This window comes from Polyodon spathula, chromosome 32 (genome assembly GCF_017654505.1).
Source record: "Polyodon spathula isolate WHYD16114869_AA chromosome 32, ASM1765450v1, whole genome shotgun sequence".
In the NCBI taxonomy this organism is placed as follows: Eukaryota; Metazoa; Chordata; class Actinopteri; order Acipenseriformes; family Polyodontidae; genus Polyodon; species Polyodon spathula.
Genome location: NC_054565.1, coordinates 5,231,381 through 5,245,453, shown reverse-complemented (window position 1 = coordinate 5,245,453; position 14,073 = coordinate 5,231,381). Strand labels below are relative to the sequence as shown.

Below are 14,073 nucleotides of genomic sequence, written 5' to 3'. Positions count from 1 at the left end.
TGTTATAGTGTTCATTTTAATATTCTTAGGAGATGCAAAGAACAAGGATTAGTTACAAAGGTATACCTTTACATAAAGTTAGATGCAACTTGTGTAGACTGTTGTAAACACTTTGTGACTGTGGTCCGTTGTGTAAATTGCTTTATGTTTATCGTGGTTGTAAAGTTAGACTGTGTGGGTGTGCTCTGTGTTTAGATCCTGCTGTTCTCGGAGCCAGAGTTTCGGGGGAGCTGTCTGCTTTATGAAGATGATCACACAACCATCCCTGAAGCATTCCAGCCCCAGTCTTGCAGAGTGATGGGGGGCAGGTAAGCAAGAGAGTCAGCTGGGTTGTATTGTGGTTTGAATTGAGTTTGCACTGCCCCCTGGGGATCAGAGGAGGTAACAGGAGATTAACTCCTTGCTCCAGACACTTGCTTCAGCCTACCCCTTTCCTCCTGCAGTAGCTTTCTGTATGTGTTTCAACTTTAACTAGCCTCTCACCCTAAAAGTCATCACTGTAATATCTGTACCATAGTTACAATACCCAGCGTTGTGTTTGGTCACGTTGAGTGATGATTCTTATTGTTGTCTTTTCAGCTGGGTCATATACGAGGGTCGTGAGTACTCGGGTAACCAGTACGTGTTGGGGCAAGGGGAGTACCCCAACTTTGCCTCCATGGGGTGCCCCCCAAAAATCAGTATAAGCTCCGTCAAGATGGTCCCCTTGGTAAGCATTTCCAAAACCCAAAGTATTTATTAATTTAACTTGTGAATGGATATTTTGTGTTAAATTGAAAAAAAACAAAAAAAAAAACATGGAAATTAATAACTCAAATTCTATTATTGTTGGACACCATTTAAGAATCCCTGTGAAGTCAATCGTTGTTTAGTGATAGTGATGTAACTTTCATCACATGGTTAAAACAACAGCTACTGTCGATGTTAGTGGGGAGTTTCACAGCATGAAATCCAGTGTGAGATGTTATTGGGGAGTTTCACAGCATGAAATCCAGTGCGAGATTTTATTGGGGAGTCTCATGAAATCCAGTGCGAGATGTTATTGGGGAGTCTCATGAAATCCAGTGTGAGATGTTATTGGGGAGTCTCATGAAATCCAGTGCGAGATGTTATTGGGGAGTCTCATGAAATCCAGTGCGAGATGTTATTGGGGAGTCTCATGAAATCCAGTGCGAGATGTTATTGGGGAGTCTCATGAAATCCAGTGCGAGATGTTATTGGGGAGTCTCATGAAATCCAGTGCGAGATGTTATTGGGGAGTCTCATGAAATCCAGTGTGAGATGTTATTGGGGAGTCTCATGAAATCCAGTGCGAGATGTTATTGGGGAGTCTCATGAAATCCAGTGTGAGATGTTATTGGGGAGTCTCATGAAATCCAGTGCGAGATGTTATTGGGGAGTCTCATGAAATCCAGTGTGAGATGTTATTGGGGAGTCTCATGAAATCCAGTGCGAGATGTTATTGGGGAGTCTCATGAAATCCAGTGTGAGATGTTATTGGGAGTCTCATGAAATCCAGTGTGAGATGTTATTGGGGAGTCTCATGAAATCCAGTGTGAGATGTTATTGGGGAGTCTCATGAAATCCAGTGTGAGATGTTATTGGGGAGTCTCATGAAATCCAGTGTGAGATGTTATTGGGGAGTCTCATGAAATCCAGTGTGAGATGTTATTGGGGAGTCTCATGAAATCCAGTGTGAGATGTTATTGGGGAGTCTCATGAAATCCAGTGTGAGATGTTATTGGGGAGTCTCATGAAATCCAGTGTGAGATGTTATTGGGGAGTCTCATGAAATCCAGTGTGAGCTGTTATTGGGGAGTCTCATGAAATCCAGTGGAAGATGTTATTGGGGAGTCTCATGAAATCCAGTGCAAGATGTTATTGGGGAGTCTCATGAAATCCAGTGATGTGAATTGCTTATCCCAGCAAAGTATTGGTTGACCAAATCGACCGCTTAGTAACTTTATACAAAGACTACCTTGGGATGGCTAATTAAATAGATTCTGTTCTTAACTGAAAAAGAAATAAAAGTGAGCTGCACAGGGCATTACGATATGATTCAGGTTGAATATCTAGCTTTAAAAAAAGAAAGGAAGCAAACATTGCAAAGGCAACTAAACCTGTAAATTCAAGATTTTAAATCTACTAACAGTAAAGTCACAGTTTACTGTGTTCTAGTCAAAATGACACTCGGGTTATTGGACATTGCCTTGGAGGTTGGCCACTTTATCAGGCTTCGCTCCGTATATCAGGTTTTCCCTGAGCACAGCTTGGGCATGACCTGGCGTAGACTCCACAGGGTGTTGGAGGGTGTCTTGAGGAATGATAATCCATTAAGGTATTAAGATTTATTACGAGCCTCAAGGTTCTAGTCGTCGTCTGTTTGCAGACACAGCTGTCTCTCATGGCAACCACTTTCTCTTTGTTTGGTTATTGCTGATAGCCAATGGTTCTGGAGGTATTGGTAATTCTCTGTCTGTGTTTCCTCTATACCCGGTATTTATACTCTGCGTGAGTACAGTGAGTACAGTTTGTTTCTGTTCTCTTACTAATTGTAATAGAAATGAGTCATTCAGTTTGTACTCCATTCAAGTGCAGTCAACCACAAACTACTCTTTTTGAAAAGGTTACTGTGTTTAATTGTTTACCATATTTCGCCTTTCTCATACTTTCTAGCACATGCCTTATCATTCATCACTCTAATCTAAGGCCAGGTTGTGTTGTTTTAGCAGCTCTACTTATGGCAGAGTCACTTTTAGCTTTAGGATTACCAACACCTTTTATTTCCTATGATTACCAGTACATTTCCACTGTACTGCAGCGTACTGTTGAAATAGTTCTTGACGCTGTGCCCCTCCCCTTCCTGCAGGTGTTCATGGAGCCCTGCATCTCTCTGTACAGTCTGGAGTGCTTCGAGGGCAGGGAGATCAAGCTGGACTCGGAGGTGCAGAGTCTGCTGTCTGAGGGGTTCAACAGCCACGTGCTGTCTGTGCGAGTCAGTGGAGGAGTGTGAGTAAGCTGCAGACACATCACCGCGTGGGGCGGAGTCTCTGAACCCCAGTATTCTGGACTGACGTGTAGTCCAGGCTGTCACAATGAAGTGCATGCTTGTAGCAGCTGTAGGAATGTCATAATTCTTTGATATGGAAGTAAAAGGTTTTTTTTTTTTTTTTTTTTTTTACATATACAGTAGTGTGCAGATTTATTAGAACACCCCATTGCTTCTGTACTGCTGATTTGTTGTGCGTATGAAATCTAAACACTGTGACTGAAAATCTTGGATAATGGTCAAAATAGGCAAATTAGTGATTGTCTAATTAAATTGATGACTTTACTAGGCCACACATGGAGTTAATTCAAAATAGTAAGAGAAAAGCAACACATAACCACAAATGATAAAATGAAAAATGATTAGGGATCATCTCACTGCTTGAAATGGACAGTCAGTATGCTGAATGTGCCGTCTCCAAGACTGATTAGGAAACAGACAAACAAACAATAAAAAGCACATGTACCAGCAGTTATTGATACTCTGTACATGTAGTGGGATAAATACCTGCTGAATGACTGGGGGTGAGGAATTCATTACACTACCCGACCCAGAACACCTGCTTAATAAATATCTTAGCATCGCTGAATAGATCTCCTTTAAATGAAAACAAAATATGTCAATGAGCAAGCCACCCCACAAGTGCAGCTGTGGCAGAAATATCACCCCTTCACTACCAGTGCAGAATGGGACTGGTTGGTGCGTTTGTTCATTTACCCCATTTGAGTCACTATTAAAATAATGCAATCTCTACAGCCTAGAAAAAAGAAGGGGAAGAGGGGACTTGATTGAAGTCTTTAAAATCGTAAATGATAAAGATACAGTTAACCCAAGACATGACTGCAAGTTTAGCACAGGGAGAACAACAAGAGGGCATAAGGGGAAACTGAGTAAAAGTAAGAACAGAGAGTTATAAATGCATGGAGTATCCTACCAGGTGAAGTAGGATGTTAAATTTTAAAATCCTCAAGTCACCACTAGGGCAGCTAGGCATGCAAGCACACAAAAGTATTTGCACAGTACAGATAAACAGAAGGAAAAAACAAGAATCACCAAGCCCTAATGTAGCAGAACAAACCACATGTAAACCCTGTTGTACAGATTTCAACTGAACAGAAAAATAAAAGGAGATGCTAACAATTTCTAATGGTTCATACATTTACAAAATCAGGGAGGAAAGAATGAAAGATTCAGCAAAAGGTGTCGGTTATTCTTCATCCACTGGGAACATTTTATAAAGACTAGATTCTGTGCTTTTAAATGAGTTCCCCCAGTGGTGTGCTGACAAGGGACCAGCCTTGGTGGGCCCAATGGCCTTTTCACGTTCCCAAACTGTTCTTATATTCTTATGTTATTATACATATGTTATCCACTCTGAATTGGTAGTAAGCATAATATTTACTGGACCACTGCAATTGTTGGATGAATTGTTCAGAATTTTTTGCCTGTAACTGATAGGATAATTATCTTTTTAGGGATGCCGAGGTATTTAATGAGCAATTAAACTAATTGGAGCTTAAGCTGGCCTTCTTGACTGATGTACAAGATTCCGCTAGTTTACTACAAAACGATTCTCCACAAGAAGTTTAAACAGCATGAACTGAGTAAAGCTGTGTTATAGGTTCAGTATTATAATATTAGACAGACTTGGTTTTAGATGCATTTTGCATTCCTGGGTTTAATCACACACTTTCTCAATATTTGCTTGAGTTTCGATGCTTCAGTTGGTTCTTGTTTATAACACTGAAATTGCACTATTAAAGAACAACTTGTTTTAGGCAATAAATATTATAGTTCACTTACTAATGTCTTATTCTTGTTTGGATTCATTGTGTATAATGTTATGTTACCCCTTACGTTACATCCTGGTGACTTGTTAACGCATCCCTGTGACCTCAACAGAGCTCCCAGAATCAAATCTAATGTCCCAGTACAGCTGGGACAGCAGAGTGTAGCTATTAACCCGCTCCCCTGCAACACTCTGCCCTACTTGGGCAGTGTTTCAGGGGGGCAGGTTATTGGTGTCCCAAATGTGCTTGAATGTTAGATTCCGAGAGCTCTGTTGGGGTCACAGGTGTGCTTTACTTAAAAAGACACTGTAGAGGTGTGATAACTGAAACCAGAAATATTACAACGTGAATCCTATCAACAAGAAGAACACAGCAGAAAAAAACCCCGATATCTTTCAGTTTACTGAATTTAGCACACGTTTACAGATATTTTACAGCTTATAAATCAGACTGAAAAGCTCAAGATGTGAAGTGCATGAACATCACAGGCACAGTCAGCAGTATGTATTTGCTTATTTGAAGAGGTTTTAATAAAAAGAACACAGTACATATTGCTGCTGTCCAGTCTTTGTCAGTTTTGGTCATAAGATGACACGTGACTGCAAAATACCATTTTGATTGGCTTCATGATTTCTGCTGCTTCTTTAAATCTGCGGTGACGATAGCGGCCCCATATTTAAAATCCCAACCTGTTTCCTGATTGGCTGATTCTGTGCCCTGGCAGGTGGGTGGTGTGTGAGCACAGTAACTACAGGGGTCGCCAGATACTGCTAGAAACCATTGAGATCACCAACTGGCTGAAATTCAGCGAGTTCAACAAGATCGGATCGCTTTACCCAGTTCGGCAGGTTAGTGCTGTTTTATATAGAATTAAAAAATAAATAATAAATTTAAAAAATATATATTTGGGAATGATGCTAATATGAAAGATAAACTGGTGAACAATGGGGTCTATTCAATTGATCTAAACGGTGGCGAAACTTTATACAACCACCATGCAAATTAATAAAAAGTTTTTTGTTTTGTTGTAACAACACAAAATAAGCTCACTTGCCAGTTTGCTATTGGTCATCAACCTCACCCAATTCTTCTTTCTTCAAGGGTTAATTTCAGTTCCAGAACTGAACACAGTATTCTAAGACTCACCAGAGCATTGTACCACCTCATCATAAGAACCTTCGATTTATACTCTACACTTTGGACTATATATCCAAGCATTCTGCTTTCCTTGTTGGTTGCCTCCCCGCTCTGCCTGGCTGCTGTCAGTCGACACAGTAAAGCTGTATTTTCTCTTCCAGAAGCGAGTGTTCTTCTGCCTCAAGCACCGGGAGAGCGGTCAGTACATGGCAACCGAGGCGGGGCTGGAGGACATGAAGTCCGGGAGAGTGGTGGTGACAGAGCAGCTGGAGGGAATGAGTCACGTGTGGTTCTACCAGGACGGGCTCATCAAAAACAAGGTACAGCACACTTACTTACAGCAGTGCAAACTTTTTGGACTGCACCTCCCTTCCTCTTATCTGTGGTGCTTGACGCCCCTCATCCAAGTGTACATATACCAGTAAAAACAATAATCCAGCATGCTGCTGGCTTCTCTGTATGTCACTGCTGTTGTGTTTTTTTCTTTTGCATGAACCAGCCGCTGATCCATCATAATAAGAGCAAACTTAACACTGCAAATAATAGTTTTAGGATTGTGACCAATGCTTACTAACGTGCACACCACCTGGTTACCCTGTTAAACAGCGGGCATCACCCGATGGCAGCGGGCTTCCTCCAATAATATGCAAGCTTAATAAAAGACACCAGTCAGATGCACAGCGCCATCTAGAAACATGCCAGGAGGTGTCAGCAGTAAGACGCTTTAAAGTGCTTTAAGTTAATATATATATATATATATATATATATATATATATATATATATATATATATATATATATATATATATATATATTGTTAAGAGGCAATTAAAATAAATAAATCCTCAACCTTTTCATGGCCCCAGTTTGAGAACCACTGACATACTCATATGCTGGATGATTTATTATGAATGTTTATTGGTGACCAGTAAAACCCATATAAAGGTTTGTCGTTGTAAAAGCATAGCAATGTGTAATAAAGCATAGATAAAGTATGTAAAGCATAGGGAAGTATTGTAAAGCACAGGAAGGTAGTGCAGTCATTTGCCAGGAAACAGATCCAGATCACTAGATCAAGAGGAAGATCACTTGATCTCCAGCTCTCTAAGGACACTTTGTCTGATCCAGTCTGTTACAGTGCATATCGATCTCCAGTCTCTATGAAGAGACTGTGTCTGATCCAGTCTGTTCCATTACATACAGCTATAGCCAGCCCATTAGAAGTGAAGAGTAGCTGCTGAAATCAGATGAAAGCACCTGAACACAGACTTAACAAAAAAAAAAAAAAAAAAACACATACTGTATTTAAGTAATTGCAATAATACCACTCAGAATGCTTCAAACAGTTACAGAAAAAAAGAAAATGAAATGCTGTTACTTACTCTTTAAATGGCCTGTTAGATATGTGGGCTGATACATTTGAGCATGCAAAACTTGATTCCATTTATTACAAGTGACCCCTCTAAATGACCAAACCACACATACTGTATTCTGCTTGAAGAATTCTGAATTATTAACCCCAGCCCTGAATCTACCTCTCTCTCCTCCCTGCATCCCCAGCTGGCCCCAGAACTGAGTCTGCAGGTGATGGGTAAGCCTGACATTGCTGCCAAGGTGGTTCTGTGGTCCGAGACCCGACAGCCGCGGCAGAACTGGAGGATCCAGCCCGACGGGCTCATCCTGAGCCAGGCCTTCGAGGGCATGACCCTGGATGTGAAAGGTGAGTGGCATTACAACACTGTGACACATTGCTTGAGGTCCGTATCATTTTGCTGGTGGTTGATTCTGGTGAAGTTAACTATCCTGCCACCACACTACAGATTCACATCCTGCGCCAGTAAAGACATCTACTGTACAATTTATACTGGACTTAGTGAATAGAAATAGAAAATTTTATTGGATGCTCATAGAACCTTTGTTTGGCCCATTGCTGGCTTTAAAAATACGTATGTGTATGGCAATTGGTGATTGAGAAATACCCCTGATAATAATTTGTAGTTTGTCCACATCTCTTTTCGGTAGCATCCTGTAACCGAGGATACAGGATTAGAACATTCAAACAAACACTGCTTGAAACTTCTTGAGCGTTTGCATTCATCCTTAACATGCAAAGGAAACCAATATATAAATGACGTGTGAAATAAGTAACGCACATTCTGTTGTACAGAACAGTGTTGCTCTGCTTTAATGTACCTTTATCAGTGTTCGGTATCTACCTCAAAGCAAGCTCAGTGTATTCTCACTCCTAGCTGTGTCAGGGTCTGTCATACAAAGAGTGCAAGAGAAACTACACTCTCAATACTTGATTAGAAGTAGCCACGGAACACTTATAATGATAATATAAGTCATTCAATCGAAATAAAAAATAGACGTGATATGAACCTACTTAATCTGTTTTTATGGAACACGTTGTGGTGTAGTTGTTGTTAATAAGTTCAGATGGGCATGCGACTTAAATTGAGTTTATTTGACAGATTTTTATAATATGATACAAATTATACCTTTGTTTTCCAGCTAATGCAGAATTAAATAATATTTGAAAATGTGATGAATATCTGAACATGAAAAAGCCATCCCTGCACTAGCATTTCCAGAAATCCTTTTCTGAGCATCTCTTTCTCTGTTTGCTGTTTCAGGTGGCAAGACATATGACAGGGACCATGTAGTGGTGTGGACTGTGAGTGAAGAGAGGCCATCGCAGCACTGGGATATGGAGATCCTGTAGTCTGGACTGCAGTGAATGAACTTTAAACCAGCCTGAGCTGTGAGCACTTCTTACAAGCGCAGAGTGGAAATGCTTCTTGCTGCTGCTCCAGAATGCATCTCGGAACTCTAGCCTGCTCTTACTGCCTGACAGATTGTTTTCCCTGAAATGCAAGCAAACCTCCTGGTTCATTCTTCAGACAAGCTAAACTGGGCGTTGTGCACTGTATTGAAGTCTGCTGTAGACATGGGGAGTAGTTGAAAACACATTTGTATTGCCAGTTCTTTTAAAAACGTTTGGTGCATGTTATCCTCACAGTTATTTTTGTACTTTCTCATTACTCATCACTATTTTTTAATAATGTATGTCTGGGATAAATAAGTCTCAAAATGATCAATATTGGGTGCACTATCCACTTCTCTGAGCTAGCTTAAGGGGGGGGCATGTTTGAATTCAGACACAGTAACCCTAATGTATATTATCCAATTTCTCATTCATTCCAAGTGTGAAGACAATCCTTCGAGCTGCTTGTTCTTTACAGCACTGCAAGATGCTCATTTTATTTAAACTTTTTCTGTGCTAATACTTTCCAAGTTCACTGAAGGAACCTGAGACTGGTAATGAGAAACAAAGCCCCCATGAGGGCTGGTCCTATCAGCGATCGCTGCCCTTGATGGTCCTACAGCATACTGACAGTGTTATAACATGCAACTGTTACTAAATCAACCCTTACTGTATTTTACCTCTGAACTGGCCCTAGAAATTGAACCCTGTCTTGAATCTGGGGACTTACCACATGTGTTGAAACTGTGTATGTTGTCATTGAAACAAAACTCCAACTGTTTATTTTCTATTATATATGTTTAATATCCTATATTTGTGTGTGTGTGTGTGTGTGTGTGTGTGTGTGTGTGTGTGTGTGTGTGTGTGTGTGTGTGTGTGTGTGTGTGTGAATGTGTACATAAGTGTCAGGACAAAGATTACATCTTTTTTTTAAATGTATTCCAAAGTACCAGTCATCCCATGTCAATTATATACTGTACACTTCAGCAGGTATAGGAACACTTGCTGGATTCTCACTGCTTATTACCTCACTGCATTGCTTTCCTTTTTTTCCAGTACTCACCCAATAAAGTTGTCAAACCTGAAATAAACCACTGTGTTACTACATAATGTTTGTGAGTGGATGGAGTCGATTCTATCCCTGTACTGTAGTGTTTATATATGTAGGTATCATCATCTGTGTACAGGGCTGTAGGTGTTGATTTTCAACTCTAAAGATTGCTGCATTGCTAAGGCTAAGTGGAGCTTGATATAAGAACAGTAATTCAATGAATTCAGCATTTTTAAAACCCAATTGGAGTTTTTATTCTTTAAGCTGATTTATATTGAACCTGTCAATACCTTGATGTTATTTTTTCCAAACTATATTTAATCTCTGTTCCAAATCAATCCAGCCGAAAATATGTAAATTCAGTATCCATAAATTTACCAGAAGCCAGTATTTCATGTGAGATTTTGAAATGTCACAGTTTTCAATTTGTTTCAGTTTTTTGTTACGCATATGGAAAACTACAAAGCGGTATGCAACTCAAAATGTATCACCACCCTGTGTCAGTCCCCTGGTTGCAGCTACATCTCTGTGTAGATTTGCCACCTCTTTGAGCAACACAGAATGCAATAAGTACATTAAAAACCAAACAGAACATGTTTTTTCTTTACCTTCCAGAAGATTAATAATATCTCAGTCACAGGAATACAGTGGTGACGCTGATGTGTGTACAACATGCTTATAGTAAGTGCATTGGTTTTCCATGAATTAAAAAAACATTTCTGCTTTCGTGGCATATGGGAAGAGCCTGAGCATCACGTAATTTTATTTCTTTATCAACTTTTTCCAAGTTTTTATTGAGTCTCAATAAAACAATAACAAAGCTGTAAAAGCACATGTTTATTATACTCAAGCATAGAAGGAGATGGCATAGATTTTGTTACTTGAAGAAAATCAATACCACCCTCCATAAAGTCCAGTGTATCAATGCTTGTTTCATGCAAATATAGTTTGAAGTTTAATTTTCATCTAACTTGTTAGTGATCGTTCAGCAGTTGACTTCACAGTATGGCAGGTTACCTGCTGTGTCATGGTGCAGGAGTCACAAAGTTTAACAGTAATATTTAACACACAAGAACATTGGCTACTGAAAATAAATGCTCCCCAAATGTCATTTGGTTTTTGTTCCACCTTTCCCTTGCCTTTTAATCACTGAGAAGAGTTTTTGTTTTTGCTCCAATAATCAATCAATTATCCTGTTTCTCAGTTCTTACCTGGCTTTGAAGATGCTTTGCACTTGTCTGGAGTATTGCACCATTAATGCCTAGAACTGAACAAACTTCCTCGTTCTATTCACATCATGTGACAATGTGACCTTTTAACCCAGCCTACTCTATATATAAAGAGAGGGTGAGTAGGTGGACAAGCCAAGTTGAAAGGTTATTTTGTCACATTATTTGAATTGGATGAGGGAGTCTTTTCAGTTCTAAGGGTTTTAACGAGAAGCTGACAGCCAAGTAAAGGCAATGTTGGAGAAAGACAAGTCTCAAGGTTGGATCAAAGGAATGCAAAATCACTCAGCATAACTGCCTCATAAAAAGGCAAGCAAAAGCTTGAAAAAAAAGGCATTTGAGGCTATTTTCAAAATAACAAAGTAATAGTGCAATTTTTACAGCGTAACAACAGAAGCGCATTCTGTTTGCGAGGCAGTCAAATGGTTAAACCCCGATCCCTGAGTGGCTCACCTGGTAAAAGCAGTCTTTTTATGGCTTAGAGAGCTCAGAGACACTTGGCTCTTGGTAAGTGTAAAACATATAAATTGATCTTTTTATTTTGCGGTGTTATTAGCGTTACCTTGTTTGGGGTGTGGCATCATTCCACCCAGTGCAGTGCGATACAGTATCTGGGTGGTAACCATGATAATATAGCAGACTGTTGTTAACTTTAGGGATAGCTATGTTGTACACTCCTATTTGTTGTCATTGACCTATGTGCAGGGATTCACAACACTTTTAACATTAGGCTCTCAAGGGAGTACAAGCAGAAATGGTTCGGTACGCACCAAAATTAGGAGTCATCATACAAGTCGCTGTCTAGCTCCACCTCTTCCTAAGACAGTTCAAACAATTGGGATATCAAAGACCAGGGGTGAAAATTTAGAGCTAGATTTTTGATATTTATAAATGTTGTAAAAACATATATATTAAAACACATGACAAAATAAATGTTCTAATATAACTGTAATTCAAATACATTGGATTTACAGTGTAAATAAGCTCCTGTGTCATATTTTGTCTCTGGTGCTGTGAATCACATGAAAAAAAAACAATCAGGCAGTGAAGTTCCATCCCTCCCCTATCCAAAGACATGCGTTAACAAGCTGTACTGCAAAGTATGGTGGCCCAGTAATTAAGAAGAAAAACTAAAAAAAAAATAAGTGCTTTTAATAACGTGTTTACAAGACCATGGTCCTTAAACATTGGTTAATGACAGTGTCAGAGACAACAATAGTTTATGGATGATTAAGGAGTCCAGATTGCTGGTTATTACAACAAATAAATCATCACGCATTCTCTGTTTATTTCAATAGCATACCAAAAAATTCCAGCCCTGGGGATTCAAAAGCAAAAAACATCTTCACTTTGTTAATGTTGTTGAACACGTTAGTTTGATGGCACAACTGTATTTATAGAAGGATATAACTAAGGGAAGCAAAATATTATGTTTTTTTTAAACTCACATTGAAACATAATGGATCTCAAACATCGACACCTCTTCTCATCCGCATTCAGTTTGGGAAGAGAAGCGTCAGCAAGCTTTCACACTCCACTCCCCGTAACTACCATCGCTCTTCTCTGAATGGACAGCTGAATCGAGATCCATGCTATCATTGGTTGCCTTATAAAAACCTTGAAGCAGCCAATGATAGTGCTAGCAGGGATGTGGAAGGTTTTGTGCAACCTGACCTTGTGCACAAAACCTTCCGGTAAACTAAAGTCTAGCAAAATAAAAAGGACATTGAACAGGCTACTGCAAGGTCCTACAGATACCAGAAAACAGGTATGTAAAGGAATCAAACCTAAGGGAACACAAAATAAAGGGTCTACCAGAACCTCCTTTATTAATGCAGCATCAACAGAGCAGTAGCTGTTGAGATGATGACAGAAGAGGTAGAGGAGGTAAACCGAGCTTTAAGTCAGAAAATGAATCTGGAGCTAAAGAACACTAGGGCAACTTTCCATACAAAGTGATCTTGTTTTTATAGCACAGGAAGAACATTCCGGTACTGCCCTGACACTGCCCTTTAACCAGATCAGTCGAATGCTGTATGTGTATGAAACACACTAGCTTTCTGATTGTACTATTTCCAGTCTGTATTGTCCATCTGGTGTGCTGACATCATTGTCAGAAATCGTTTCAATTACAAACACCTCATGTAAGCTTCTTTAAAAATGATTTACAGGCTGTCCTGTCAATTATCAGTCATATTAAAAGTCAATTATTTTATTGCATTTTATGACTAGATAAATCATTTTATACAGAATAGCCATAGAGACCTTTTAAAAATGATGACATTAATTTAACTCCAATTTTATGTCTGCCCTATTAATTTTCATAAAACAGAGAAGGAAGAAGGACAGGAACACATTTCTAAGTATACATTTTTATTAAACATTATAAAAGTTTACAGTAGAAAACATCATATATCTTTATCCTTGTAGATTAGACCCATTCAATATACATTCCCACAATAATAAGAGTAGTAATGCCCTGTGGTTTAACACATCATTGTATTCATTATATAACAATTACTAAATCATTTAGTATCACTCGGGTTACCAGGCGCCCCGGGAAAACTGGGATTGTCCAGTTTTTCATCCTTGTTCTTTTGTCCCGGTCAGAATCAGTAAAATTGTTTAAATTGCCCCAGTTTTGTTATTTTGTATCACATTTTTTATGAGTACTAAACTGTAGCAGTGTGCTCCACAAATTGACAGCACAGTCACTTATTATACACAACTAAAATCAACGTGAATAATAATTCTGATTATGTGTTTAATAATTTATATTCTGCTTTTATTTATTTGTTTATTTTATCTTGGAAGTGCCATCAGCCAATTTAATCTTTTAAATGTTATACTGTTTTAATTAACACAGTCATTATAACTGGTAAAATATATATATATAATATTGATATATATATTTATATATATAATATATATATATAATATATATAATATATATATATATACATACATACATATACATAGCTGCAAAAAGTTTTAGGCAGGTGTGAAAAAATGCTGTGAAGTAAGAATGCTTTTAAAAATAGACATGTTAAT

General features: G+C 38.8%; 1 protein-coding gene across 1 annotated transcript in view; it reads left to right on the top strand.

The window, feature by feature from the left end:
• crybg2 (crystallin beta-gamma domain containing 2) overlaps window positions 1–9,829 on the top strand; it is a 64,791-nt gene extending 54,962 nt beyond the window's left edge. The window contains exons 16-22 of the mRNA XM_041233990.1: window positions 196–308; window positions 580–709; window positions 2,870–3,009; window positions 5,564–5,687; window positions 6,138–6,296; window positions 7,536–7,695; window positions 8,612–9,829. Of these exons, the coding sequence (XP_041089924.1) occupies window positions 196–308; window positions 580–709; window positions 2,870–3,009; window positions 5,564–5,687; window positions 6,138–6,296; window positions 7,536–7,695; window positions 8,612–8,700 (915 nt within the window). The 3' untranslated portion in view covers window positions 8,701–9,829. The remainder of the gene's footprint in view (window positions 1–195; window positions 309–579; window positions 710–2,869; window positions 3,010–5,563; window positions 5,688–6,137; window positions 6,297–7,535; window positions 7,696–8,611) is intronic.
• Window positions 9,830–14,073: the final 4,244 nt, after the last annotated feature.